The following is a 27,945-nucleotide window of genomic DNA, read 5'->3' as shown; positions in this document are numbered from 1 at the left end:
TATATAATAATGTGAACTGTCAATGTCTCTGGTCAAAGTTGCTTCCTCATCATGAACTTCTGTGATGAGCAATGTCAGCCATGGCAGTGGTGCTTCTCATCTTTGGGCAAGATCAGTAAGCCTCAGTTTCTTCTCCACAAAGTTAGGGTAATGACAGCATGCTTCAGAGAGCAGGAAGCACAGTAATCAAGTAAAATGGTGAAGGGGCCAGGGATACAGCTCAGTGGCATGGTGCCTGCCTGGCAAATGTGAGGTCCTGAGTTCAATTCCAGGTACCAAAATAAATAAATAAATAAATTTTTTAAAATTTAAAACTACAGTGGTTAGAGCTGTTCCTGACACAATGAATGTTAAACTCAGAGAATGTTAAATACTGTTTCATCTATTATGAAAATAATGAATACAGTGTGATGTTTATTATGACCAAGTGAATTAAATAGTAAGAAAATTAATAATGGAAATGAAATATGTCAAGTCTTCTTTAAGAGTCTTTGTCTTTGAGCAATTTAAGAAACTGGGATAATATGGAATATAAAACAACTAAAAATGCCATTTAAAACTGAATTTATGAAATTTTAGGACAACTCCATTATATATATGATGTAGGTACATTCTGAATTTTTGATGAATGGAAAGTTGTTACCAGTAGACAATGTAAAACTCATGTTTCCTAGAAGGAAAAAAATCTAGTAAAACATTACCTCTTAACACATCCATTCTAGGTCATTGAAGCTTAAATAAAATTTAAAGACAATATAAGGACTTGCAAAGTCTCTTCATGTAAGTTTTTAGTAGCTATAGATAACTACTTTTACTCTCTAAGAGTACTGCAGGCTGAAGTCACTGAATTCCTGGAGGCTGTGCTCACAAAACAAGAACCTGTGCTTCCAAAGACTGTAGAATCAAGAACATGGCCAATAATCAATATTTCTGCCCTACAAAACTTCATCTGCAGACCCAGGCACAGTCAGCTATGGGGACAGCCCACACCTGCCCTCCCTGTCCTGAGTCTCTCTGATGCCTCTTTGCCATCAGAGGATGAGCCAGGGGGAGGGGTAGGCTCTGAGCCTGCTGACTCGGGCCTCTGTGGCACCCTGAAGAGCTACTTCCTTACCAGGGAGCTAAGACCCAACCAGAAGACAAGAGCCCCCAACTCAACTCCACGGGAGGGAGTGGCCCACCTGGGCTGCAGGAGTCTCATCTTCAAACTGACTAAAAACATACACACACACACACACACACACACACACACACACACACACACTCCTCTACCTATCCAATGAAACAGAAGAAGACAAAGAAAAACAGCAATTTGCACATTCTTATGAAACAAATAAAAATAAAAAAGAACATTGAAAACTGTTATTGAATTTTATTGAAAAATAAAAAAGAACAAGAAAACTGTTATTGAACAAGAAAACTGTTATTGTTATTGAAGACAAAGAAAAACAGCAATTTGCACATTCTTATGAAACAAATAAAAATAAAAAAGAACAAGAAAACTGTTATTGAATAAAGATGGTCTGCCTATTAACTTGTTTTAATTAAACTATGCTGCACATTTTCACTGTCTATAGTCATTCTTCAAAATATATTACCAGTAGGGAATTTCCACCAAATCCTGCACCAATTCTGAAGGGTTGTTGTACTTGGTCCCCTGTGAGTCTGCAGTGTATTTTTTGTTTAGTCTTGTTGTGAAAGTGTTTCACAATGTTTGCAACTGATGAAGGTAGTAGTACAAATAAGAGGTGCAAATTCAATGCCTACCTCTAGACTAGGTTTATATCACAGTCATATAGCTATGACATGAAAGCAGACACCACATGCTCCAACACAACCGTCATAATTCCAGTCTCTCATTGCACTGTATGCTAATTTTCCATGGGCAAAAATACACCTTCACAACTCTACAGAGTTGTAAGAACAAACCTCATGAGCTTTGTCCTGTGGTGAGATAACCATAACATGAGTTAATGAAATAGTGTTACATACAGTATGGTACTATAAATATTATTTTTGGTGGGAGTATTTTCTTGACTTAAGCCTTTCTGGACCCAAAATGGTAAAATTTCTTATTTTGTCTTTTGAAGTCTGCTCAAAATATAAGTTCACAAACATATCCTCAGGTCCATAATTCTTCAAATAGCCAGTGCACCCACTAATTAGAAGAACATATTAAGTGAGACCTAGAAGTCACAGCAACAATGGCCTGTGTTAGTTTTACAAGCTGCATGTCCCTTTAGACACCAGTCTTAGAGGCAATCCAGTTGCGGTAGGCTGTCACTCTTGTGTAGACACCTGGCTTATTGATTTTGCCACATTCATCTCCCCAGCTCACGAGGCCAACAAGGTACCAAATATTTCGAGAATTGGGATAAACTAGTGGTCCTCCAGAGTCACCCTAAATAAAACAAAGAACATTGGTCATTATAACAATTTCCTTTCACATATTTTAGTTGTGGTTGGTGCTTCACAGAGACAGTGGAAAGGTAAATAATATAAATTGCTGTATATTCCTTATTTCAATTGTTACTGACCAGAATACATTCCCTGGGCCTCATGTTTGCAGTTGAACTTGAAAGTGTGATCTAAGAAATTATACACTGTAGTTCTACAAGAAAGACTTGGGAAACATGTACTAAGATATACTTAAAAGTTAGGGTCTCATATTTGAGAAAAGTAACTAGAACCACCTGACAGGAAGAGGATAGGAAGGTAGGGAGACCTTGTGAATGGGCTGAAAGTGACTTAGGCCTTCCTGAGACTGATTTTTGTTGGAACCGTGGTTAGAGGATAGATTCTGATGCTGGGTCCCAGAAAACTGTACACAATTTGACACCTGTTAGGGTACGACCGTGTGTGAGGTACTTTGAATTCCTCTGCCTCGGTTGCCTCATTTGAGAAATGAGAATAATATTAGTGCTTATGTGTTAAGATTGTGTTAAGGGCTGAATAAAGTACTATTCGTAAGGAAATTAGGACGGTGCTTAAATCAGAGCTAGCCCAAGATAAGTGGTTATTAATTATAAATGCATATTATATGTAAGGAAGAATATTTTTTAGTGTCAAAGCCAAGAGAGACACTGACAGAGAACTGTCAAAGAGCACATTAACTGAAGCATAGAACTGTTCCCTCAGTGATGACTTTCTTAAAATAATAGCAGTTTTTTATATACTATGTGGTCAACATGAATAGCATCCAGAATTACCTGACAGGCATCAATATTTCCTTCCATGTAGCCAGCACATAACATTGTGTCCTGTATCATGCCATCATAGGATTCTTCAGCATTACATGTGTTTGTGTCTATAATTTTCACAGGTGCCTTCTGAAGTAACCCTGGGAATTTACCTAGAGGAAGTGAACCCAACTGTGAGTCAGGGCAGGCCTTCCCAGTATGTAAGACCTCTGCATAACTGTTGCTATTTAACCATTTAACTCTGAATGAAAAGACCCACTCACTTCCCTCTCAAATCTATGAACAAATTATCTGAAACTGTGAAAATATAATTTGAAATATTTTTACATGCTGACTTTCAAAGTTCTTATCAAACCTGAAACAAGCAAATAACAAGAGACCTGGGTAGAATGAACCACTGTTCCTCCATAGGCATGATTGGATGTAGGTTCCATTTTCTAAGGTTTGGTATCACTTTCCTAACCTAACAAGAGGCTCCTAACAGCAACCTAAACAACTCATTTCTTGTAAAACATGATACTGAGGATGAGCAGGACTCTGTGGGAAGACGACAGGATATCTCAGAGTAACACTGGCCCAAGAGGCGGGTGTGGGAAGCATTCTGGCAAAAGAGATGCACAGGCAGCCAGGGAAAGGGCCAGGCCAACAGGGGGTCCTGAAGATTCAATAAAGGACACGATGGCCAAGGCCCGGTACTGGAGACTCGGTGAACAAAGACATCATTAGATCGGTGAGATTCTTATGCCCCCCAAAAAGGTACTCGTACCTCTCCAAAGAGCAGCTTTTCTCTGTTTGAAGTTATGATTAGTGGTGCTTGCCCAGGTATGCTTGCTACCTACCCCAAGTTCCTAAAGGCCTATTTCTAAGCCACTCTCCTGCTTCTACCCCGTAGCTGATCTCAACTTGGCTAAAATGTACTCCTTTTTGTATACAAAAGCCCCTAGATAAAGAGTCTCTTTGGCAACCATTTGCCCCGCCCTCTCTTAGGTCCATGTGCCTAGGGGCTTTGCTTTTGCCTCACAATAGATGCTGCTTTCTGCTTTTACTCTACAATAAATACTTCTGTGCAGTCCTCTTTGACTCTCTACTTTGTACAGTAATTTTTTCTGGGTGGAGAGAAGAAACGATCACCCAGAGTTGACATCATTTGGCATCCAACATGGGGGTCCAGGAATGAGTTCTCTTTTTATTCTCTGCTTTGTAATTGTTTCTGGGCTGAAGGAAGAATTCAACAACTGCATGGTAACCAAACCTTTGGATCAGAATTTTCTTGATTAGTTTCTGCTAGTAAGAGAGGCTCTATAACCATACTGGTCTCCTAGGAATGTTCCAAACCAAGGCAATCTGCAGTCTTAACTCCATACGCAACATTCCTTAAGAAGTCCCCTGAGAAGACTCAATAGCCAGAGGCAAATAAGGCCTTGGACTGTGCACCCGGATTGCTAACTTTTCTTGTTGCTTCTGAATCTCGCCAAGTACTATAGGTTTTCACAGGACCTACCGTTATAGGAAAGTGCTCCCCATCCTGTAACAACAACTCCTTCACCAGGCAGGAATATCTGTGTGGCTTCAGGAAGGCAAACTCGATGCACATCATTTTTAAATGCAACTTTTTCAGTGAGCCGTATAATCGCAATATCATCGTGATGTTCACCTTTGACGTAGCCTTCGTGAATAATAATTTGTTGCACATTGTGTTGCATATAGGGGGGAGTTACCTCTGTGCCAAAGCTGACCACAAAGCTTTTTGGATCATCTGTCCTAAAGAAACAAAAATCCTGCATCTTTTATTTATTTCAAAATAGCAAAATACTGCATTCTATAGCAAATAGAAGAAATTCTGCATCTATGTCATGCTTTTCATGACATTAACATTTCATCTCTCTGTATTCCATTGCAATGATACAATATGATTTTTTAATTCATTTGAAATATCTTGTTTGAGTCCCTATACCAGATACTTTGTAAGGCACTAGGGATATAAAAATAAAATAAATAAATAGCATAGACCTTTAAGAAACTAGATCTAATTAAAGATGGGCCTAAACAGTGGCGGTTTAAAAATTGCTTCGATGCTTGGCTATGTAATTAGTGGGGATGCACACAGGAGGAATTAAACCAGTATGTTTAAGGGAAAGAAAGATTTCTAAGGGAAAATAGCAATGAAGACAGGAAAGTCCCATTTGCCTAAAGTAGAGAAGACATGTGAAGAGAGACGGTGGAGTGTGAAATAGGAGGTTGTATTTTAGCAACTGCACCTAATTTAGGGCTCGGAGTACAAAATGATGAGTGAAGACTCAGTTAAGAAAAAATATAGTATCAAAATAGAGACGTCCCGTTTTTACTGGTAAGGTGGGAAAGGCTTAGATAGGCAGTGTAGCTTGTCTTCCAAACCAGGGCACTTCTGAGAATGAATGAAAGAAGAGCCACCTAGGAATGGAGCAGGGGTAACGAACAGGTGAGAACTGGAGCTACCGGGTCGGGGTGGGAGGGGGCTGCCTCCCTAGCAGTCTGCAACAGGACCAACTTACTTTGTAAAGCAGTGAGCCGCGGTCAGCAGGAAGCGCTCGCTGATTAACACCGCCCCGCAGTAGTGCTTGCCGTTCATCTTGAGGCTGGCCTGCCACGGCCACTCTCCCTCCTGAGCCGTGGAGCCTCCCTTGATCCTGTCATGCGTAGCGGACATCCTTGCTCGCCTCCCGCAGCCTGACAAAAGCGTCAGTTTTGTTCCATTAGAATGCAGATAATATTCATTATTTATTATTTTATTACTATAATTTTTTAATTTGATTACCTGACGGATTGGTGGTAGTGCTGGGGATGGAACTCAAAGCTGGTTCACTAAACTACATCCCCAAACCTTTTAGAAAAGTTTTTATTTTGAAACAGGGTTACCCCACATCACTAAATTGCTCCAGTGGAGTTTGAATTTGGGATTCCCCTGCCTCAGTCTCCCAGGGTGCTGAGATTATAGGTGAGCATCACCATACCCCACTCAAGATACTGGTAACTCGATTACAAAGTAAACAGCGAGCTGAGCTGTCCTTCTATGTTTAAATCTGACAATACCGTGACTGAGAGGAAGGGAAAGGAATAGTACTAGAGTCAGTAGCAGCCCCTGGGTTCTCTCTACCCAGCAGAGCATCCCTGAGATACTTCAGGCCTTGGATAGTGAGTAAGCTGTGGACAGAGGCAAAGTCATTAAGTCCCATGGGCTCTGCAGCCAGATTTCCTGAGCCTGCATTTTGATCCTCATATTGGTTTACAAATTGGCTGTATCTAGGCAATCATTTCACCTTTTTGTGCTGGCCTTTTCACATTTTTACTTTTTTTTAACCTTTTTTTTGTAGCAGTAATCAAACTCAGGACCTTGTGCTTGCAAGGCAGGTGCTGTGCCACTGAGCTATATCCCCACCCCTCTCTTTTTTGAAATGAGATTATAATCATGACTATCTCTCACATGTTATGGGGTTTGAATGAATTATCTTACAAAAAAGCACTTACAATTTGTGCCTAGTCAAGAGTGATAAATAATTTCATATTTCATTTAACAAGTATTCAAACTTACGGCTGTTGATAATTTTTTCAGCATCAGCTTTATTGATTTCTGAAATAGAACGAGAAACCTGTGGTAAATTTCATACCTAATTCATTGTAGGGCAATGGAGAAAGTTGGTAGGGCCAGCAGAACAGAGCAAGGGGGAAGAGAGAGCATTTTTAATCTCAGGATAAAAAGTCAGTAGAACAGAGAGATTGATTTATTGGAATTTAACTTTTACTACAGGTGTATGTGTGACATGGAACTACCATCTTCACAACTCTGCAAGAGATTTCTTTTTTATTTAATTGGAATTGTACACCACCTTGTCTAAAGTGGAAAATTGTGATTTGCTTCCCTTAGAAGAAAGAGAAGTCACCAAAAATGAGCTGATTCCTCTCAGTATATAAAAATAACTTTTAGAAAGTGCCATGTCTTATAAGGCAGATCTACATATTCATGTTTCTGAAAGTTACAGGAAATCATGAAAAGAAAACAAAAACACACCATTACTTCTATGGATTGCTTCAATTATTAACATTTACTTTAGAATGAGAAGCGGTTATAAGGCATAGTATTATTGTGACTTGAATGTGTTTTTAATAATGAAGAATATAAATAGTTGCTCCGCTGTGAAATAACATTCGTGTTCAAATGTGATGAGGTTCAGCTTTGTGCCTGGTGTTCGTGCTGCGCTGGGTTGCAGCACCGCTCGCATCTGGTGCAGAGGCTTACCCGTGAGTTTAAGAGAAGTGGGATCTGTGGTCAAGGATCCCGACTGGCTCCTCAGCATCTGGCGTAAGATGCTCTCAATTCTTCTCCTTGTGTTTTCCGCCCTTGCTCTGGAATCCTTGAACACCAGCCATATGTGTGCTGTCACACTGTTGCCATCAGGACTGAAAAGGACATAAAGATTCTACGCACCCCTAAAAACAGCATTTCCTTCTTCATCTCCTGATCTTTCATATCCGATACCTTCTGCTGTCTTGTGCAGTGGGCCCAGGTGATGTACTGGCTCCCAGTCTGCCAACATGTATATGGCAATAGTATGCATGAGGTTATATTATTCAGGTTAGAAGACAAATAATTCTACAAATCTGAAAAAATAGGGAAAGGCTGAAGTACAGAGTAAAGATATCATCTAAGAACTGGGATCATCTATTCATGCACTTATCAAACATTTACTGAGCTACTGATACACAGCTGGGTTAGGAGTCATTGGGCAATGCAAGGGTAACAAAGACACGGTACCTACCGTGTGGAAATTTCCAGACTTTTGCAAATAACTATAAGAAATGAGGCAGGAACAAGATATTTCTCTGAGATATTTAGAGGAAAGGTAAGTCTTTTTTTACTTAAAATGATCAGGGAACTTTTCATGGATGAGCTGGTGTACAAGCTAGAACTTATTTTTATTGCAGCTTCATTATCAAGAAGAAAATTTCTTCAGAGAGGAGAATGAATTGCACCACAGAATGACTAGATTTCAACACTATTGATTAGCATTTACTGGACATCTGAGACTGGGCTCAGATGGAAGAAGGTGCAGGAATAGCCATGACCAGAAGACTGTTCTGACTGTGGTATTCAGGGACGATTATCTGAAACTGAGAAAAGGATGGACAACCCAATGTCAAGAAGCCTTGAGGTTAGAGCCTGACATGACATTATTTTGCTCTGAGTCTCCCTCGGGGATACTCAACATTTTGGCATGTGAATCAATAATGGTTTCTTTGAAGCACTTAGTTCGTATAAATTTGATTTTTGTAGCAGCGCATGTCAGAGTGAAAACCTCAGTCCTGAGGCCTCTCCATTCCCATGCCTGACCTACAGAACTGAGGAGACCTGAAGTTATGTGCATAAGAAACCAAATCAGAGCAGTTCTCCAGTGACTACAGTCACCTCTGAGAGGTCCCTGGAACCTTCAACTTCAGTTTTCCACTTCTGTCCAACACTAAATTGACCCCTACGATTAATTTTGGTTGAAACCATAATCCATTCTGCAATCTCAAGAGTCCTAGGAGTCCAAGAATGGGAAAAAGGGCAGGCACTGTTGGCATTGAGGATAAGAAAACCAATAATCACCTTCATGATAGTATATTGATCTGTAAGTATTTCCACACACATTTGCTTTCTGATTCTGAGGATGGTTATATAAGTAAGGCATGACAAGTGTTATCATTACATCTCACAGGATAGAAGAACAGACCCAAAGTGATACAGTCACTCACCCAAGACTCTAGGGCTACTCAATGGCTAAAAGCTGGGTTCAGATTATCTAACTTCTTCTGTAGGGATCCCTCTTGGTTTTCTTTACTATTCCAAACCCATGTGAAGGGAACACAATGTAGTTATTTAATTCTTGGAAACCTCTCTCCCTATTTGGAGACTAGACATTTTTATGGCCACTGGGAAGTTTCCTTGGTATCAAAGCTTGGATAGGGATATGTTGCCTTCAATACTGTATCTAAGAAGAACCTTAGGGACAGCTCCTCTAGAGCTTTAACTGACTTACAAGTAGAGAGATGGGAGAAAACAAGGCCCATTTTATGCTAGGGAGAAACAAAAATAGTAGAGTAGCAGATATTTGTCTAAGAGACTAAAGTTTTCTGAACATAAATATTTAGGAAATTAGAAGCATAAGTCACCTGTAAATTGAATATAAATATATTACAGATGTAATGAACTCAATAATATTGGCCTAAGGTCTGCTTTGGCTTTACTGAACGATAGATCTTACATTTTTTTTGTTTTTGTTTTTGTTTTTGTTTTTCTTCCGGTACCAGGAATCATACTCACGACCTTGCGCTTGCCATAGATCTTACATTTATGATAGTGTTGGAATTAGTAACTTATTGTCTAGTGACTATAAGCTTTCAGTGGACATTTTTAACCAAGAAACTTGAAGGCTATCAGTGTGTCTCATGGTTTGGCCTCTTCTGTTGCTGAGTGTTAGTTACTTACACCAGTGTGATGACTTGGGAATTGATATATTGTCTGTAAATGTCAGAGCTTTCAAATGCATCAACCATCTGTAGAAGGAAAACACAGGGTCAAACATGAAATTGTACTATATAGAATATATATTTATATTTTAAATAATTAACAATCAAATGTAGGATAATACTAACTTACCTTAGTTTCAAGGATTTTACTAAGGTAGTTATTTTCTTGGGATGTCTCCCTTTCATAATTTTTATTATATGGGATATCTAGCACTTGAAAGCTTCCTTGATAATAGTTAGTTCTATTTTCTGTGAGATAAAGAAATGATCCAAGAATTAAATTACAGGACTTCAAATCTAAGTATAGATCACATAACAATACCAACTGATAGACATTATACTCAGTAGATATTCACAAACCCATGTGAATCTTTCTGTTAGGGTTGATTATATAACACAACCACTGTGGAAAGTGGTTGTAGCCACAATACTGGAATAGACACACACACATGCACACACATCAGACAAAGGTCATGAAGAAGAGTAACATCATGACTGAGACAGAAAAGAATGTATACTATAATGAGATTTCTGTTTACACTAGTCAATTGCCTGATTATGAATTAAAATAGTTATCATTACCTACTGTAATATAGTAACCACATGAAGATATTTTAGAAAGACATAATGAAGTATGCATTTTCAGGTGAAATATAAATTAACTTGCCTAATTTTGTATGCTTATTAACAAGAGCCAAGAATCAAAACTCAGTCTGTGTCTTGACACCCAAACCCACAGCTAATTCATTAAATTTCTTTCCTAAAATTCAGAGATACTAGGCTACTTGATATACATCATATCTCTGATCTGTGATATAGTCCATGTATGTAACAACTAGGAATCTGCTAGGTACTGTGTACAAGCATAGCAAGAACTAAGTAAGTGTTCCTTTCTGAGGCAGCCGCCCTGGAGTATCATCTTGTGGAAGAGGCAGGTTCATTGCACAGGAAATCAACACATGAGGACTAATAGGGATCGGATTCAGTGATGAACTTCAGTTTTCACCTGCAAGGTATATATGGATTAAGAGAAGGGGAAAACCACAGTGAAAACAAAATATGTAAACAAGTAAGACATGGTGTGATAAGGCCCCTGAGAGAAGCATTTACACAGTGCAGAGGTAGCCTGGAGGGCAGAGGCAGAGGTGCCTTCCTGGGGAGGGCCCAGGAGAGATAGATGGGTGTTTGCCAGGCATGAGCTGAGCGTGGAGGTGAGGATCTGTGTGTGCGAGAGGGGGTGACTAGTCTGGTGATGTTACTAGAGTGTATGACATAAATGTTAAATGTTTTACAGTGCTAAAAATGATAGAAAAAGATAGGAAGTCTCAAAATGCTGAAAATGGATTGACTATGTGTGATTTATAAGTAAATATTGTTGATTGCACTTAGCCAATCCATGGGTCATTTATTTTTCACTAAAGAGACCCAACTTTACAATTGTAATTTATGAAGTTATAATACCATAAGCAATAGAAAAAAGACCTTAAAACTCCTCAATCTCTTTTACAAAACTAAATATTCACAGTGTGTCTTTCAAGACTTCATTTGGATTTCTAAATATTTCTGTCTACAACATTTAGCAGCCATGACTATTCTGTAAATTAAATTAATAAATTAGTAACAGGCTGGGTATGGTGGCACACTCCTGTAATCCCAGCACTTGGAAGGCTGAGGCAGGAGGATCGTTGTGAGCTCGTGACAAGCTTGGGCTACAAAGTGAGCTCAAGGCCAGCCTGAACTGCATAGAGAGACCTTGTCTCAAAAAGACAAAAATTAAAAAAATTGGTAATATGTGGATTTGTTTTATTACAATACAGTGTGTCACACTTTTCCCAGAATCAGTGGATAATTAGAATATTTAATAGCTAACACAGTCAAGGCTAAGAAACCATGTAGTAGAACAAGGAAATCAACTTCTGCGTATCTGCGAAATGAGATGCTGGGACTGTCCATCAACTGTGCTGAGTGCGCTGTGAATGCAGATGTTATGCTCAGTTGGTACCAGATGGGTGGCAGTGACCCTCAGGGATGACAGGCCCACACGGCAGAGTTGCACCACATGAACAACATTCACATCCTTTAACTCAAATGCCGCTGTGAATCGGGGACTGTAGATGACGAGACGGAAAGAAGGAAACCACTGCATAGCTTTTCATTACTTGAGTACCACTTATTTCTGAAAAAAAACTTGAAGCATTCATGTAAAGGTTTTGTCCTAAGGATGCTCTAGATGCAGTGTCAGGATTTAAGATTAAATTCATATGAGACTTCTGTTTAAGGTTGGTGGAATAAGAAACTTTCTTTCTGCATTCTCCTACCTCAAAGCCCAGAAAAAGAAGAAAAGACAAAAATAACAGGCTTAATTGCAAGGAAACTAAAGAAAACAACCACACCTTTGAACCAAAACTGATGATACAAACATGCCCAAAAAATTATGGAATATATACTAAAATGAGAAATTATGTACATTAAAGATGCATCTCGTAAGTGGAGCTAGACACAGATTTTTCTAAAAGTCCTACAAAATTAAAATGAGACTTCAGCTTCTGAAGGAAAAGCTAAGAAATATTGATGTAAGGACCTATATTCATGATGCAGAATGCCAGAAATAAAACCAGACTAATGTGCTGTTTTTATTGAGTGTGATACACTCTTCCAGCTAAGGCAACTGGTTTGGGTTAAAAAGGTGGGGAGGTGAAGAGGCACTAGAGCCTGCGAATTACAGCACTTTCCTCAAGGGACCTCAGCTTCCTCTGTGTTAAAAATTGGTGATAAACACCTAAGTTCAAAAACAAAATTGAGCAGGTGATAAGAGAATGGTTGGAACAAGAGACTATACACAAGCAGCAAACTCCCCAAGTCTACAACCCATCTCCAGACCTACTTCCCACAGGATTCTTTCAAAACTCCTGTCCCAAATCAGAGAAGGTGACTCATCATTACAAAGGTTCCAGGAAGGAGCTTGTATATAGATGTTACTGCTAAAAGGAGGAAAGGACATAAAAAAAAGATCACGCATTGTCAATGGAATAAAGAATGAGTTTTAATAACTACCTCCCAAGGTCTTGAGGATATTGTAGACAAAAGAATTCAACAATATAAAATAGTTCAGTGAAGAAGAATAGTAAACTGCAGAACTCACTAAAGAATGGAAGTCATAGGCAAAAGCCACATTGGAAATTCTATCTATCTATCTATCTATCTATCTATCTATCTATCTATCTATCATCTATCTGGCATACAGGACAGGCTTGAGTAAAACAAGCAAAATGAAATGGAAAAGGAAAATTTAAATTATTATTGAAGAATGAATGATTCAAAAACAAAGGATATTTAACAAATACATGACTGATGCTCTTGAAAAAAATAACTGAATAAATAGATTTGAACATGCAGCTTGAAATGGCCTATTGTGTTTTGTGAAAAATTTAAGGACAAACACATTAGGACAAACTTGGCTTGGTGAATCCAAAGGATAAAAGAGTCTATTATTATTCAGGTAGAAAAAATAAGGACAAAATAATTTCCATTTACAAAATGGACATGTTCAAGATCTTCCCTCTGACACTAAATGGACAAAAGATAATGGAGTAAAATCTAAGAAAAGATAATGTAGGAAAATTTTGATTAGTTATTTTATATATATATATATATATATATATATATATATATATATATATAAATTGTGAGGAATTCCAGCAGCTTAAAACCTTAAAAGAATGACTTCAAGAAGATACATAACTATCCTGGAGATTAAGCATTAAACTCAGCTATCAAGAATATTTGGTTAAAGATGATAGATTTAACTAATACTTTATCTAATGGTGATTTTTCCAAAATCCCCTGAAAAGTGACAGGAAAAGTGCTTGGGTTTTGTTTCAAAGTCAAACTACAAAGACAGTAACAAGGGAAGAAGAGACTACAGTTGCATGGAAGCTGGAGGCAGGTAAGAGACAAGGAACGTGAACCTCACTAGAGCAATGGGAAATGTAAGTGCTGTTTCAAACCAAAGAATCCTAAATAGCAATAAACAGTTCCAGAAGTAGGGGGTGGAAATGCAGGAAGATTGGTTAAAACAGCTAGATCCCAGCGTTTAAGGTTTTTAGCTCAAGGAGACTGAGACATGGTTAAAGTTGGGTGTACTGTACGCAAAATGTATATACTGAGCTCCTAAGTTGTCTACAGAAAGCTAGAAGTGACTATTATATATATACAAAAGATGAGAAGGCTTGCCTTTGTCTGGGAATCCTGACCAATTCAACACAAAGACCTAAATATACTGGTAATTTGTGGTTTTTTGTTGTTGTTGTTTTTTTCCCGGTACCGGGAATCAAACTCATGACCTTGCACTTGCCAGGCAGGTGCTGTGCTGCTGAGCTAAATCCCCAGCCCCCAGTATACTGGTAATTTGGATTCTCTCAACAAAACAGCATAAGTAGGGCAACTATGGTAAAAGCCATTGTCCAAAGAAAACACACACACACACACACACACACACACACACACACACACTCCAACTGAGTGAATGAAATAATAAAAAGGAAGTAGAAAAAGCAACCATTAGGAGATTAAGTTCAACGGATAGCTGAAGGTGATCCCCATGACACTGCTGAGAGAAATCCTAAGATGACCACTCTGTGGCCAGGGTATGAATGAATATGAAATTCCCATTTTTCCATAGTAGAAAGTGAACAGATAATGCAAATAAATAAAAATAATTAGGGACATAGCAACATTAGAATGACCTGAAAGAGCTGGAAGTGTTCTTTTCTGACAAATAAAAGATAAGAGTCTACGCAGGAGGGGCTGAATTACTCATTAAAACTTGACGGACACTTTAAACTATGAGTATGAGCTTTAGAGAAAAAAATAAACAGCAGTCAGGTATGTCAAAGACATGCAAAAAATACTGATGGTGAGCATATACCTCATCTAAATACATACTAAAATTTAAACAACTATAGTAATTTTTATTGTAAGCTATAATGAATTTTTAAGACAGTGACTTTGTAGAATGCATTGCTAACAAGCTAACAGAAAGTGTGAAAAATACAATTATGCTGACTTTTAAATTTTATCATAGCATGTAAGAGATATAATTTCCAAAGTTAAAATGAACTATTTTTAAAAATGACTCCAAGTTTCTTAAAGCTTTTAAAAAGTTTTTAAAGATATGTAGGAAGAATTTTTATATTAATGTCTTTGTTATGAAGAAAAAATTATAATTTAATATTCCTGGATTTGTCTTTTTCAAATAGAGTGAGTGTGACATCTTAATTACAAAATAATATGTGTGAAGGACCATATTCATCTTTGTAAAGATATCTTTTCTGCCAGTTAGCTATATATGTATTCAATCACATATCTGAATGGATACCCACTTTAACTTGTTTGAAAGATACCTGAAATTGTGTATTAGGCAAATGTCAAAATGCTTATTTTTAGGCCCCAGGATCACTGATGTCATTGGTTAGAGGGAGATGATTCATTGTTTGCAGTTGCTTATTTATCATTCATGGAAATGGAAATAAAGATTACAACAAAATGATATAAATGCATACATATGTATATACATATATACCGACCTACGGCCAGAAAATGAACCAGGAGGCCAATAGTGATTCCAAGAATCGCCAACACTCCAAACACAATGAGGGCAATTATCCACAGCGGCAGAGATGTGCGGGAAGCTGTGACTGGTCTGCCAATATAAAGTATGGATATGAAAATATGTCAGAAAAACTACAATCTTTTCAAGTCTGCATTACTTTCTTCTTCCTCATCCCCTAAAATCTCCCTAATTAGGCACAGTAATAGCAAAAGGTATAGAAAGGGCGGGAGCAAGAAAGAGAACAGGAGGAAGAGAGAAAAAAGGGAGGATGGGGAAAAGAGTTCTGTCCTCACAGCTCATGACTGAACCTGTGTTTTGAAATTTAGTCCATGTTTAGACTACGGGATCATTTTTCCAGAGCATGCAGTTTCATGACAAATTATCTGTACTTTGAGCAATTCCTCCTGAGGTCAGTGGACATCAACAGAGTTAATATCAATAAATGAAGAGCTCACCAGCTCCAAGGAGTGGGGAGAAATGCCTTAGAAATTCTTTATACCTAAGGCCATCATGATCTTTAAAGTATGAACATGACCCTATATTATTTACTATGGGCTTATGTACAAATAAAACACACTAATATGGAGTGCTGCATGGGTTAGGGCACTGTTCGTGCATTTCACTAGCTTATTCCTGTGGGCCCAAGGAATCTTTACAGAAAAGTGATGCACCTACAGTAAACTGCATCTTTTCACTGTTTCCCATAGGTAAGAGTTGTTTCAGCCTTGGCTCTGGTGGTTATAAGGATCTGTAAGGATGTCAAAGAGGAATGGAACACAATCTGGAAAAAAGGAACCGTGTGCAGTGCTGTAAGAATTATCAGCAATTCATTTGTTTTCTATAACAAACTGCAGGTGATAAATCCACCAAAGGTGAAATTGGACAGCTTGATGCTTTACATGATGTGTCAGCGTTAGCGGGACTCCAGTTTTCAGCTGTTTGGTCAAACATCAATCTAGATGTTGTGATCAGTTTCCGTAGCTGTGATTGGATTGCAGTCAGCTGACTGGAGATCACCTCTGAAAGTGTGGCTGAGCCTCCTCCAAGCAGTGGAAGGCTTTCCCAGCAAACACTGATATTTGGGGAGGAGAAATTGTGACTCAAGATCATCACATTGAATCCTGCCTAAGTTTCCAGCTGCCAGCTGTTTCTACGTTTATAGATAAATTTAAGTCTATATGGTCATATAGGTTTATGTCTCTATCTGCTTCATTCTCTGTCATCATCTCCTAGTGGCTCTTCTTTTCTGGGCATCCCTGACTGAGTGATAGAGTTCGCAACAGGAATGACCCTTGATGCCACATGAACACGTTGGGATTTTGGCTTCCATATTTGGGTTTCTTCAAGTGTGATTGGAGAGTGACCTGAACCAGAATTTTCTCAGGGTGCCTATTAAGCGTACAGAGTAAGCTGTTACTCCAGATCTACTGAACTTGAATTCTTGAAAGAGCCTACGAATTTGCACTTCAAAATTTAACTGTCAAGGCATGTTTCCAGATTTTTCAGATTAAAAGTAGCAACTGGGGGCGGTGTGTCAAAGGTAAAGATAAGATGGGCTGATGCTTTCAGAAGAACAAGATTTTTTTTTAAATCTGTCTTCTATTTTTATAGTTCTTGTAGAAAAACAATCGCTTATATGTTTCTCAAACTTTCACCACCATCTCGCCTATCTTCACTCTTATCTGATACCATTTTTATTCCACTAAGGAAGTAGAAAGCATTAGAGAAGAATGCTCATCACTCCACCGTCACAGGTGGGAACTTCTTGTGCGCACCTCCACAGTCTAGCTTTCCCTCACATTTGTGCAAGGAAACTGCCTGTGCCTCTGCTTTGTGCCACAACCCCCCCCCTCATTCTTGAACAGTTTGTGTTCTGATCATCTCAAATTAATTGCGTTCCCACGAACCCGCCAGACTCCTTCAGACCTCCATGTCTTTACATGCCCTGTTCCTTGTGCCGGATGTGCACACCTTAGGTCTGCCCACTGAGTTGCCACTAAACTTTGTCATTTCACTTTGTTGTCTCGTCTTCATTGAGGTCCTCTTTCACCAGCTCCATTATGAGCCTATATTTAGAATTTTGAAAAATTGTATATGTCAGTTTTTCATGTCTAGCCACCAGCATGATGTGGTCTGTATCTTGTTTAGTGTTCAGGATATAGGACGTTTCCTAACATCATAGGTAATATTTGTTACACACACGAATGAAGGACGACAAAGGCAGTGAAGGACAGCTCCATTTTGGAGAGAAACTAGAGCACAGGAATCCAGATAATGTAAAGCTTTCACACTTAGTCAAGAGAGTTTTGTCTTCATCCTGTGGAAATGACCAACATGAGGGCGTAGTGCTTAGGAATGAATCTGCCTGCGTGTGCATGATCACATTTGGAAGAGAGGGAGAAAATGAAAAGAGAAGACCAGTGAGGAAAGACACAATTATAATCCAAAGGACTGGAGTGATGATACAGTAAATGAGAAGGAAGCAGGACTTTGAGGAACTTCACAAGGCTAGAATATTTGCCAGAACTTGATAATTAACCCTACTCCTAAAGACTGGGACCATGGTGAAGATGACATAGATTTTCCCATAAGAATAGGGAAATTAAAATGAGATAGTTTGGGGGAAAAATTGTAAAATTTTATATCTTGAAATTGAAGGGCGCTTAAATTTCCAGTGCACTGTTGAGACTGTCCGATTGGCAGTCATCTGAGCAATCCGAGCTGTGGATATAAACTTATGTGTCTTCTCCAACACGGGAGAATGAAGCCTGTGAAAGTGGATCAGTGTACTAGTGTGTTTCTTATGTAAAATATTGTGTAAAATTAATGTTTGCCTTCCAAGACTAACAATGTTATTTCTAATCTAACGGTGACTAAAATTTTATATGCTTTCTCAGTTTTGCATTCTCACTGCTGGATGTCTCCCGATCTTACAACTCTTTATATCACAAGTTTCTGCTTGTTCACTGTCAAATTCAAAATATTGATCTCTGAGTCCTGCGTCACCACCTCATTGAATAAGCATTCTGCTTCACCAAAAAAGCCTTGCTCACCGCATGGTACACCACACCCTTTCTTCACTTCCTTTTCCCCTAAATTTGTTTTTGTTTTTGTTTTTGTTTTTTGTTTTTGGTACTAGGAATTGAACTCAGGACCTTGTGCTTACCAGGCAGGCTCCATGCGGCTGAGCTGAATTTTACTATTTACTTGTTTTTCTAATTATCTCTTTCTTAGTTGGGGATATATTTATACTTTTTTGTTTGACTAGTTTTATTTTTAAAGTTCTAATTCAAAAGAGGTCTTTCAGAACATATTCTTATAAAGACAGAAAAAAATCTAGATTTTAAAAAATACAGTCAAAGATGACATTTTAGAATTCATCTAAACTGATTATTTCTTAGCACACAGCTCAGATGATTTTCTGGCCTTTGACTCATAACCTAAAGTTCTACAAACCATGACAGAGAGCAAATAGTTACAAGAAACAGCAGATACTTCTGAAGTAGAAACTCTGCTATTAGCCAATTTCTGGTAATTTGTATATAAATTTTTCTGAAAATCACATAAAAAATTACTAGGAGGGCACTGAATATAACTTATATCTTGTTATAAAAACTCCTAGACTTGAACTTCTCAATTACTTCAGCAAGGATCGAAAACATAGCTTTCTTCTGAGTTTTTCTCATTTGATAATATAGGTCTAAGAAAAAATTCAAAATTTATAAAATTTGGTTTGGAGGCTTTACTTTCCATTCCAGTATTCATTTTCTTCTAAACTAGTCATGATTCAAGCACCCTCGTGCAACCACAAAGTTCAGTAGGGTCTCAAACACACCCACAGAATCAGCCATACTTCCAAATCCCTATATGGTCAGCTGTGTAATTGGATTAATGCCTCTTTCTGAGAAGACAATCACAGAACAAGCACTCAAATCTGTCCAAAGGAACAGGAAGTTCATGAAAATGAAGTCTTAATCTTTTGAAATCTTTCAAGTTTATGACATCATGCAAGTATAAAATGGTGAAAGTAAAGAAGGAGGTTATAAAAGGAGGCTTTTATTTTCTACTTTTATGTGTTTTTTATTACTTTTTTATTGACAAATGAAATAAGAAAACATCAGGGATATGAATGAAATAACATCTTGAATAAAAAATCATACAATAATATTTATTTGAATTGAAGAAAAAATGATATTAATATATTCTATTAGTGAGTATATCTTTTCTAATCATAATTTAGATGAATACTGATATTGTGAATATGTACATATATATTATTTGCTTTTATAAATGAAGGCTCAGCTATTCAACCCATACATATATTTAATAATATACATTTTAGACCAATATTTATGTCAGTTGTACATTTATGTGAATAGTAAATATTTTAAGATTAGATTCAGTTCATTTGGATTAAAGTTTTCCATATTTTGAGAATTTCTTGCAAACTGAAAGTATCTTCCTAAAATTTTGTCATAATAATCTACCTAGACAACCATAAAAGAGATAGCACATGTCCATACATAATCATAGTATTCTGGCTCATGAACATTTAATACATAAAAATATATGGATTTTCATGACTCTGTAGAGACCATTTATACAGCAGCAGTACTGTGAAACTCATAAAAGCTCTGCAGAAAACATGAGATGTTGCACAAAACAAGGACGTCATACTGACTATCACTACCAGCAATTTACATTTGATTTCTGAGAAGAAACTGTTTCCTTTTCTACCTCCTCACCAGCTCATGACAGTCCCAGATTCACACCACTTTTTATTCACAGGATACTAAACCTCATGAAACTTTTCTGCAGCATTCCCCAAATAATTATTTAAAACTTTAGATTCTGCACACAAATACACGTTTGTAAAAACAAAACAAGACATGTTTGTGACAAGGTTGTCTCCAGGCAGAAAATCCAAGATTCTGTGGGAAAACTGAACATTTCCTGCCTAAATTCAGTGGGAGTCATGCTGGGGAAACTGTTCACTCCATTTATGTCAGAATTTTAAACGAGCAGATTTCCACTTACCTATACATGATGTGCTGATGGGCTGGTCGCTGCTGTTAACAAAGATACAGGAAACTTCTGCACGCCATTCGTCCTGACCAGAGGTTCTCAGGTGAATGCGCTAACCATAAGGATAATTGAGATTTTAAGGGCTGGGTGAAGTAACAGAAAGTAATTAAGAGGAAACTTGTTTAGCAAGTTGATGACAGCTGTGGATCCGTGGTTTAAAAGAAGAAATGAAAATTCTCTCAGTCGGAAACTTCGAAGAAAAACAATGGATATTACTTAGATTGGTCATCTGAGAGACCCACCCAAGAAAACCACCAGGGATAGGTGAGTCAGGGGCTGACTCAGGTGCTCTGTGGGTTTGCATGGTTCGAGTTCCTCCTCAGCGAAACCGGCTCTCCCCACAAGTGCAGTCTCTGAAAAACGACTTCAGTTCCCCTGTTTGGAATAAATAACTTTTTGTCAGTACTCATTCAAAACAGGCTCAGTGTAAAATAATTTCACTGGGGCTAGCTGCACATTTTTGTAGAAAGGGATTTACAGAAGAAAAAGAAGTTTCTCAATTATGAAACAGTTCTATTTTGTTAAATCTTTACAGGAAAAGGAACTGGTTAACTAGCAGGGAGCTGTTTTACTAAATGAGCACCGATTAGGTTTTTGAGTGAAACACCAAATTCATCAGAAAATGAAAGCTCAGGAAACCATGTTGATGTTTGGAATACATACATCCAGATTCTTGGCCGTTGTTCATAGCGTATTTAAGCAAACTTTCCATTCATTCATTCATGCATTTGATAAATATTCATCCTCTACTTTCTGGGGCTACGCATTGCTCCTCATACTGGGAATTGAACAATAGGTGTATTAAAAGTTCCTGCCATCATGGACTTGCACTCCAGTGGGAAAGACAGACAAATATTAACAAAATAGTGAACACAGAATTTAATGCAAGCTAATTATACAAGCTATGAGGAAAATGAAGTAGGGTGATTTTGGAGAACATAGTGAGTTGGGAGGGGTGGCTCTCCGTACTGAGGAGGAGGCTTTAAGCAGAGACCTGAATGTTGATAGTAACTGGTGTGATTCATCCCCCTAAAGCACACATCTATGCCATTTCTCTATTTTAAAGAAATTTTAAAACTCTTGGCTGCTTCTGGATGAAGTACAAACCTCTTTCCTTGCTATTCCAAGCCTATTGTAACGTCGTCTCTCCTTATCCACCTTGTTTCATAGGAGTATGGTATAACAGAAGGGCCCGGCCTCTATTCCAATGCCTGGCCCACTTTGTCGTAGGTGAAAATGTGGAAGAAAAGGATCATACCTGGAAGGCTGTTTCATGTAAATCAAGAGTTTGCCCAAATTCCAGAACACGGTGTTATCTTAACAATGATTTTACCTAAAACTTGATGACTTGAGAAATTTCTCAAGGTCACCTTTCTTGAAAAGCAAGTGCTTCCTACTCTCATAACTTTATTCATGTCCTCTTACACTCCCATGAGCATCATTTCTGCCTTAAGCTGTTTATTCAGCCTTCACAATCGTAGTTAGTTGCCAATTCTTTCATGAAGACTTCCTTATAAAGCTTTACCTTCTTTGATTTTTTTTTTTTAGATCTCTGACCTGTAATCATTTACTGTCATCAGTACTCATTTGGAGTTTAGTCATCTGCTGTGATTTTCATTTCTATTTAAATTTGTCCTGTGCATGAGATGTCCTATCACCCCAGTGCAAGCTGTTTGAATTTGAAGACAAGTCCAGTATTGTATTTTTGTTTTTGATATGCTCATCACAGTGCTTAGAATCCAGATGACACTAAGTAAAGTGATTAACCTTATTACTAGTAATTATAAAAAATTTAAAGTAAAACAATCATGTAGTTTTACTAAAAGGTTTTAGAAGTTAAAAATATTTACTATTTCAAGATTTGGTGAAAATATGGAGAAATGGACATTATATATTGATGGCTGGAGTTACAATTGAAATAACAGCTTTAGAGGACAGCTTGACAGTGATTACTTTAAAAACTATCTGCCTTATACCCAACCAGTTTCATGTCTAAGTATTCATCCTAGCACATGTACTCAAACAAAGATATACTATGATTTTTATTACAAAATTGCAATAGCAAAAAATAGAAACAAATTATGCATATGAGAATTGTTAAATAAACTATGGTTTATCTATGTATGGAGTGTTACACAGGTGTTAAAAGGAATGAGGTTGTAGGAGACATAGGGAGCGAGCAGCCTCGTGCATCCTCATTCTAAGTCCTCTTTTTATGCAACAGATTGAATAGGTAAAAGCTGCATCTCCACAGCTCCTGGGGGTTCTGGGTACAGATTACATTTTTCTACTTAGATGGAACTGAGAAGGGAGAAGAGAGTCACGGGCCTTCCAAAGCACAAATGAGGTCACTTTTGGACTGGCCAGTAAAAAGTCCTTAAGACGCGGTGTTTCTGCAGTAGTCTCTACTGTTTGTTCTCTCGCTTCCTGAGGCTGAAAAACAACTTAGAGTAAGCCGAGACCAGGCTAGTTTATGGGCGACACCACTAGCCCTTCCTAAAATTTTTTAGGTGTTTTCAGATTTCTGCTTAACATGTCTTGCTGTGAACCTGACTGATAGTTACCAATCTGTCCAAATATAGAAAGATTTCAAGAAAAATTATTGAATAAATATGAGATGCAGAGTGACAATTCAACATGGTACCATTAAACATAAAACAATGACTTACACTGCGCTTTTTAAATGAATGCTAACATATGTATTTAAGGTCATGTATTTATTTGTGAAAACACCTAGAAGGAATCACAAAAAAGGGTTACTCTGAGGAAAACAGAAATATATACAAACTGAGAGTGATAATTAAATGAAATTCAGTCAGATCTATTATGGGTTCATTTGCTTTATAGGGATAATGTGTTAACATACTCCTTATGTAATGTAAAAAATGTAAGTATACATGTTGTGCTAAAAACTTGTCTTGTATATGGATACAGGAAAAGGTAGTACTGATTGTTGGAGACTCAGGGTGAAATTAATGTTAGCTAAAAGCAAACTGTTTATTGCCTTTGTAGAACATTCTAGGATGAGCTAGTGCCATAATTATAATAGGCACATATCCATGAGAGTAGAGTGGATAAAAAACCTTGCAAAAGTGTGAGCTCGCTTTCAAAACACAATAGGAGTTCATCAGGAAAAAAGCCAGAAGAGGACACCCCAGATAGAGTATATCATTTTCAAAGAGGAGGAATAGCATCTTTCCAAAACCTTTGACAGTGTGATTGGAACACAGATTTTATGCCAGGGAATAATGAAGAGAAAACAGACAGATGTAGCAACCAGATTGATTTTATTTAATTAGGTACAACTGCACCCTTTGAGCCAGCCGAGAAGGCATTCCAGGAACACAGAGATGGAATAGAGCCCTTGAGCAGTTCATGGTCTAAGAGAAGATCTTGCTGCATAAAGAGGTAATTTTTACAACTGCAAAATGCAGATGTTTATGTCCTGGGCCTCCTGGAATATCTGCCTAGGAATGTCAGGGGGTGTTTTCTGGTGAAGATGACATTTTTTTTGGTTTTTCTCCAGGACCAGGAACTGAACTCACGACCTTGGGCTTGCCAGGCAGGCGCTTTGCCGCTGAGCTAAATCCCCAGCCCCGAAGGTGACATTTAAATTGGGCTTTAAAAATGAACAGGAAGAGTGAGTTGAGTTTATCATGGATTAGCAAACCAGAATAGAGAGTTTAGGTTTACTTGGGTTTTCTTCTCCAAAAGGATTGAGATGAGGGAGGGGCAGAGGTGAAGCAGGACTCTAAGCAGGAGAAGAAGGTCCTCCCAGAGTATTCCTGTCTGATCATTGGGTCCCTTGCCTTCTGAGCACTGCCAGAAGGCTACATCAGGGATATACAGCTAAGCCAACAACTTAGGTGATGTGCTGCACTTTCTTTAAAAAGAAGCCTGGTTTATTTAGAATATCTCTCTGGCCATTGTTTTTCCTGCTCTGATTGTTGCTTGTCTTGATTCTTTTTTATCCTTTCTCTTTCACCAAATGACTGAGAAGAATAATATGAAGACAATTTCTCATTACTCTGACTAGTGATTTCTGTCTCTCTGAATCTTAGTTTTGGTAGATAAGACTGAATTAAAGAAGATACACCTAGATTTAAAAAACATTAGGTACTGTCTACTGGAATTCTGTTTTGATTACTCAGCTGTGAATGCCTACTCTGAAAAAATTTAAATGAAGAGACTTTTAAAGTGGCAATATAAAGTATGATGGACTCATTTTATGTTCATAATTAAGCATAATGATAAACAACATACTATAAGATGCTTGGTTTGTTGGCAATCATTAAACAGTATAAACTGAAAAGGTGAAATGTCCCTGTCATGTCATTATGAAAGATTTCAAAGCATTGTCTTCTGAAATTTCCTCTTACATTAAAATTGTGAGAAATGGATTTAACAACACATCTGTCACAATGGCTAAAAGCTACCTTACAATGTCATGAAATAGAAATGGCACTCTAGTTGCATTATCTAGTAAAGATTACTTTTAAAACCACAAATGAGAAATATTTACATTCATTGATTGAATATAAGTGTTTAACAACCAGTTCATGGAGCAGGCATATAAGAAGCTAATTCTGAGCATTTGCCTATCTCCATGTTGCAAATGTAAACACTTCATAAATTTCTAGCTACCCACATGGACATCACTAAGTGTGGATTTGCCAAGAGGTGACCTGTAGTACCATGTTAGATCATTACATCCTGCAGACACAATAGAAATAAGTAACCTAAAAACCATAAATAACAAAATGTAGTAAAATAATTAAGATATGAGATTTTGAGTATTTTGTACATTTAATTTTCAACTATAGGTGTGTCTCACAAGTGGCTCATGTAATTCCTGAAGTTTTAACATCTGACTCTTCTTCATTAGTACAAGGCAGCTGCAGTACACCACTGTTGCACTTTTAAATATTAAAATTTGCAGAGTTTCACAAGGGTGTTTGAAAGGGTTCATAGAGTCCTACAGAAAAAGCTCACATTAATATTTTAACTTAAAGTCAAGGATGCTGTGCAGCAAGAGGAAGCACAGATTGCATTGGTAACCAAAGGATCCACAGTGCAAGCTTTTCACAATGCTCATTCACACACACACACACACACACACACACACACACACACTTCTAGATTGAAGTACAAAAACTGGGGTGATGAATCCTAACTTTAGGAGAGCTCAAGGCAAAAGTTTTCCCCAAGATCTTGGATTAGCAAATAAACTAACCTAAGGATTATCAGGACAGTTTCAGACTTTAAACCTCACATAAATCATACTGGATTTATTTTGATCATGAGTCAAAGCTCAGTATCCAGTAAAGAAAATGTGGTATATTTACACGGTGGAGTGCTATTCAGCCACATAGAGGAGCACAGTCCTATCATCTGCAGCATAATGGATGGAAATGGAGGATGCTATGTATAGTGAAATAAGTCAGACACAGAGAAACAAGTACAACATTCTGTCTCTCATGAGCAAGCTTTAATACAGTACTGATTACTTCTGGGAAGGGTGCATGTGTATAATGGATGGGGGATATTGCTGGAAAAAGGACGCTGGGTTTAATCAATGCGTGCTTTATACACGTATGCAAAAATCATGATAAAGCCCCAAACCATGCACAAAATTTCATAAAGCCAAGCTTATTCCCAGACAGAGAAGGAAGAAAAAATATATATAAGGAAAGAAAGTATTGGAGTTAAGGAAAAAGAAAGGAAGTAAATGGCTTATTTAGTAGAAAGAGAAGTCATGGGTAGAGAAGTGTAGAAAGATATTCAGGGAACATTAAGGACCTCACTAAAGCTTGTGACCATGATTTTAAGACAAGACTATTCAGTGTGGTGTATGTTTTCACTAGTTTCTATTCAGGTACTAGGAACCATCCACTGAAAAGTTGAAAACTTGAGTGTAAGCATTGTTGTGGCTTTTCTAGACTAGATAGTGAATGGAGGAATGAACAAAGGTGACTATGACTTCTGAATTCACTATCTATAAGACAGGGGAACTATTACACAGCCTGAAATATCTCTCAAACCAAACAGTAGTACTATATACTTTTTTCTCCACTTTGAATTGCATTTTAAAAGAATCCCTTCCACCATTTCACAAATATATGCTCACATCCCAAGGGAAAGTATAAATATGTTCCTTTTTACTGGAGAGTTGCAGTAGCTTCCTGTTTCCTTGCTTCTCCCAGTGTGCCATCACCCCTGCTCCAGCCCATTCTCTTTAGCGAAGCTAAGCAGTACTTGAATATCAGATTATCTCACCTTTCCTCTGCTTAGAAAACTCCAGGACCACCACTGGAGTTGGAAGGACAATCCAAGGTCATTGCCATGGTTACAAAGCCCTGCTTGCCCTAGTACCCAGCACCCGTTTCCTGTACTCTGATCATCTCTCACCTTCATGTGTCAGTCACACTGGCTTCTTCCAGCCCCAACCATCCACCTCCCTCATGGCTAGCTCAAGGCCTTACATGTGTTTTCTTTGAATTTCTTCTTTCTTAGAGAGTTTATATATTTTGGCTTTTTGTTCTTTAGGTCCATCTCAATTGTTATCTCCTTAGAGAGGTTATTTAAACTGTCCAATCTAAAGTATTCTTCTTCTGTCCAAATATTCTCTGGTGTTAGTTTTTATTTCATTAATAACATTTATCTCAATCCAAAATTATCTTTTTACATGTTCATTGCCTATTTTTAACCACTAAAGGTAGCACACTTGAAGAAATATAGTGTCTGTACTTGATAGTTCCTGGATATGTAGGTGCTCAATAAATATGTGCATCCAGGCAGAAAGAAAGCACTGTCATATCACACCAGTTATGAATGTAATGTCATTTGAGTCCTTCTTCAAAGTAAAGGAGAACAACACAACAAGCAACTGAATGAAGAAGCATTTTTTTTTTAGTTTATTTTACTTGCCTTCAAATTTTTTAGCTACTTTTTTATTTCAGGAAGTTAATTACAAAGGGTAAATTATTTGTAGAGATCACAAAGTCAGTTGAAAGATAAACTACTAACATAGATGTTCACAGTTCCCTGTTCTTTAGGATTTCACACTACTATTGGTGAAAGAGAAGACAATGACAAAAGGATGTAAAGAAAGTTACATAAATAGTTGCAACTTAAAAGTCTTTACTTAATCACTCACAAATCTTGACTCTAAAATCAGTGAGGGTAAATTCATCTGTCACACATGATGAATAGTGACTGAAGCAAATATATTCTCTTCTCTGATCTCCAACTTGATCTGTAAACTGAGAGACTTGGACCAGATGAACTTCTGATATTCTTTTTCTAGTCCAAATTCGTATGATTTTATGAGGTACGGAAACCACCTCATATATAAATGCAAACATAAATGTGGATTATTTGTCTCACATTCCAGTTTAACAAAATGCAATTATAATTTATAGAATAAAAATAATTTATTTTTTTGATTAAACATATATTAAGGTTCTATTCTGGATGTACTAGTAAAATCAATCAGAATTATAGCCT

General features: G+C 37.6%; 1 protein-coding gene across 2 annotated transcripts; it reads right to left on the bottom strand.

The window, feature by feature from the left end:
• Positions 1-1,419: 1,419 nt before the first annotated feature.
• Positions 1,420-20,581, bottom strand: LOC102030362 (transmembrane protease serine 11B-like protein). Of its 2 annotated transcripts, XM_013518484.1 has the most exons (10): positions 20,392-20,581; positions 15,329-15,444; positions 9,874-9,992; positions 9,703-9,770; positions 7,474-7,634; positions 6,769-6,807; positions 5,732-5,906; positions 4,702-4,961; positions 3,210-3,352; positions 1,421-2,401 (listed from the first exon to the last, which is right to left on the bottom strand). In XM_013518484.1, exons 1-10 carry the CDS (start codon positions 20,397-20,399, stop codon positions 2,240-2,242), a joined length of 1,251 nt encoding a protein of 416 aa, XP_013373938.1. In that variant the 5' UTR covers positions 20,400-20,581; the 3' UTR covers positions 1,421-2,239. The 2 variants fall into 2 exon arrangements, with proteins under 2 accessions (XP_013373939.1, XP_013373938.1); XM_013518485.1 differs by lacking the exon at positions 15,329-15,444 and having other exon boundaries at positions 1,420-2,401.
• Positions 20,582-27,945: the final 7,364 nt, after the last annotated feature.

Source organism: Chinchilla lanigera, unplaced genomic scaffold (genome assembly GCF_000276665.1).
Source record: "Chinchilla lanigera isolate Chin_1 unplaced genomic scaffold, ChiLan1.0 scaffold00046, whole genome shotgun sequence".
NCBI classification, from domain to species: Eukaryota; Metazoa; Chordata; class Mammalia; order Rodentia; family Chinchillidae; genus Chinchilla; species Chinchilla lanigera.
This window is presented reverse-complemented; position numbering and strand designations above follow the sequence as displayed.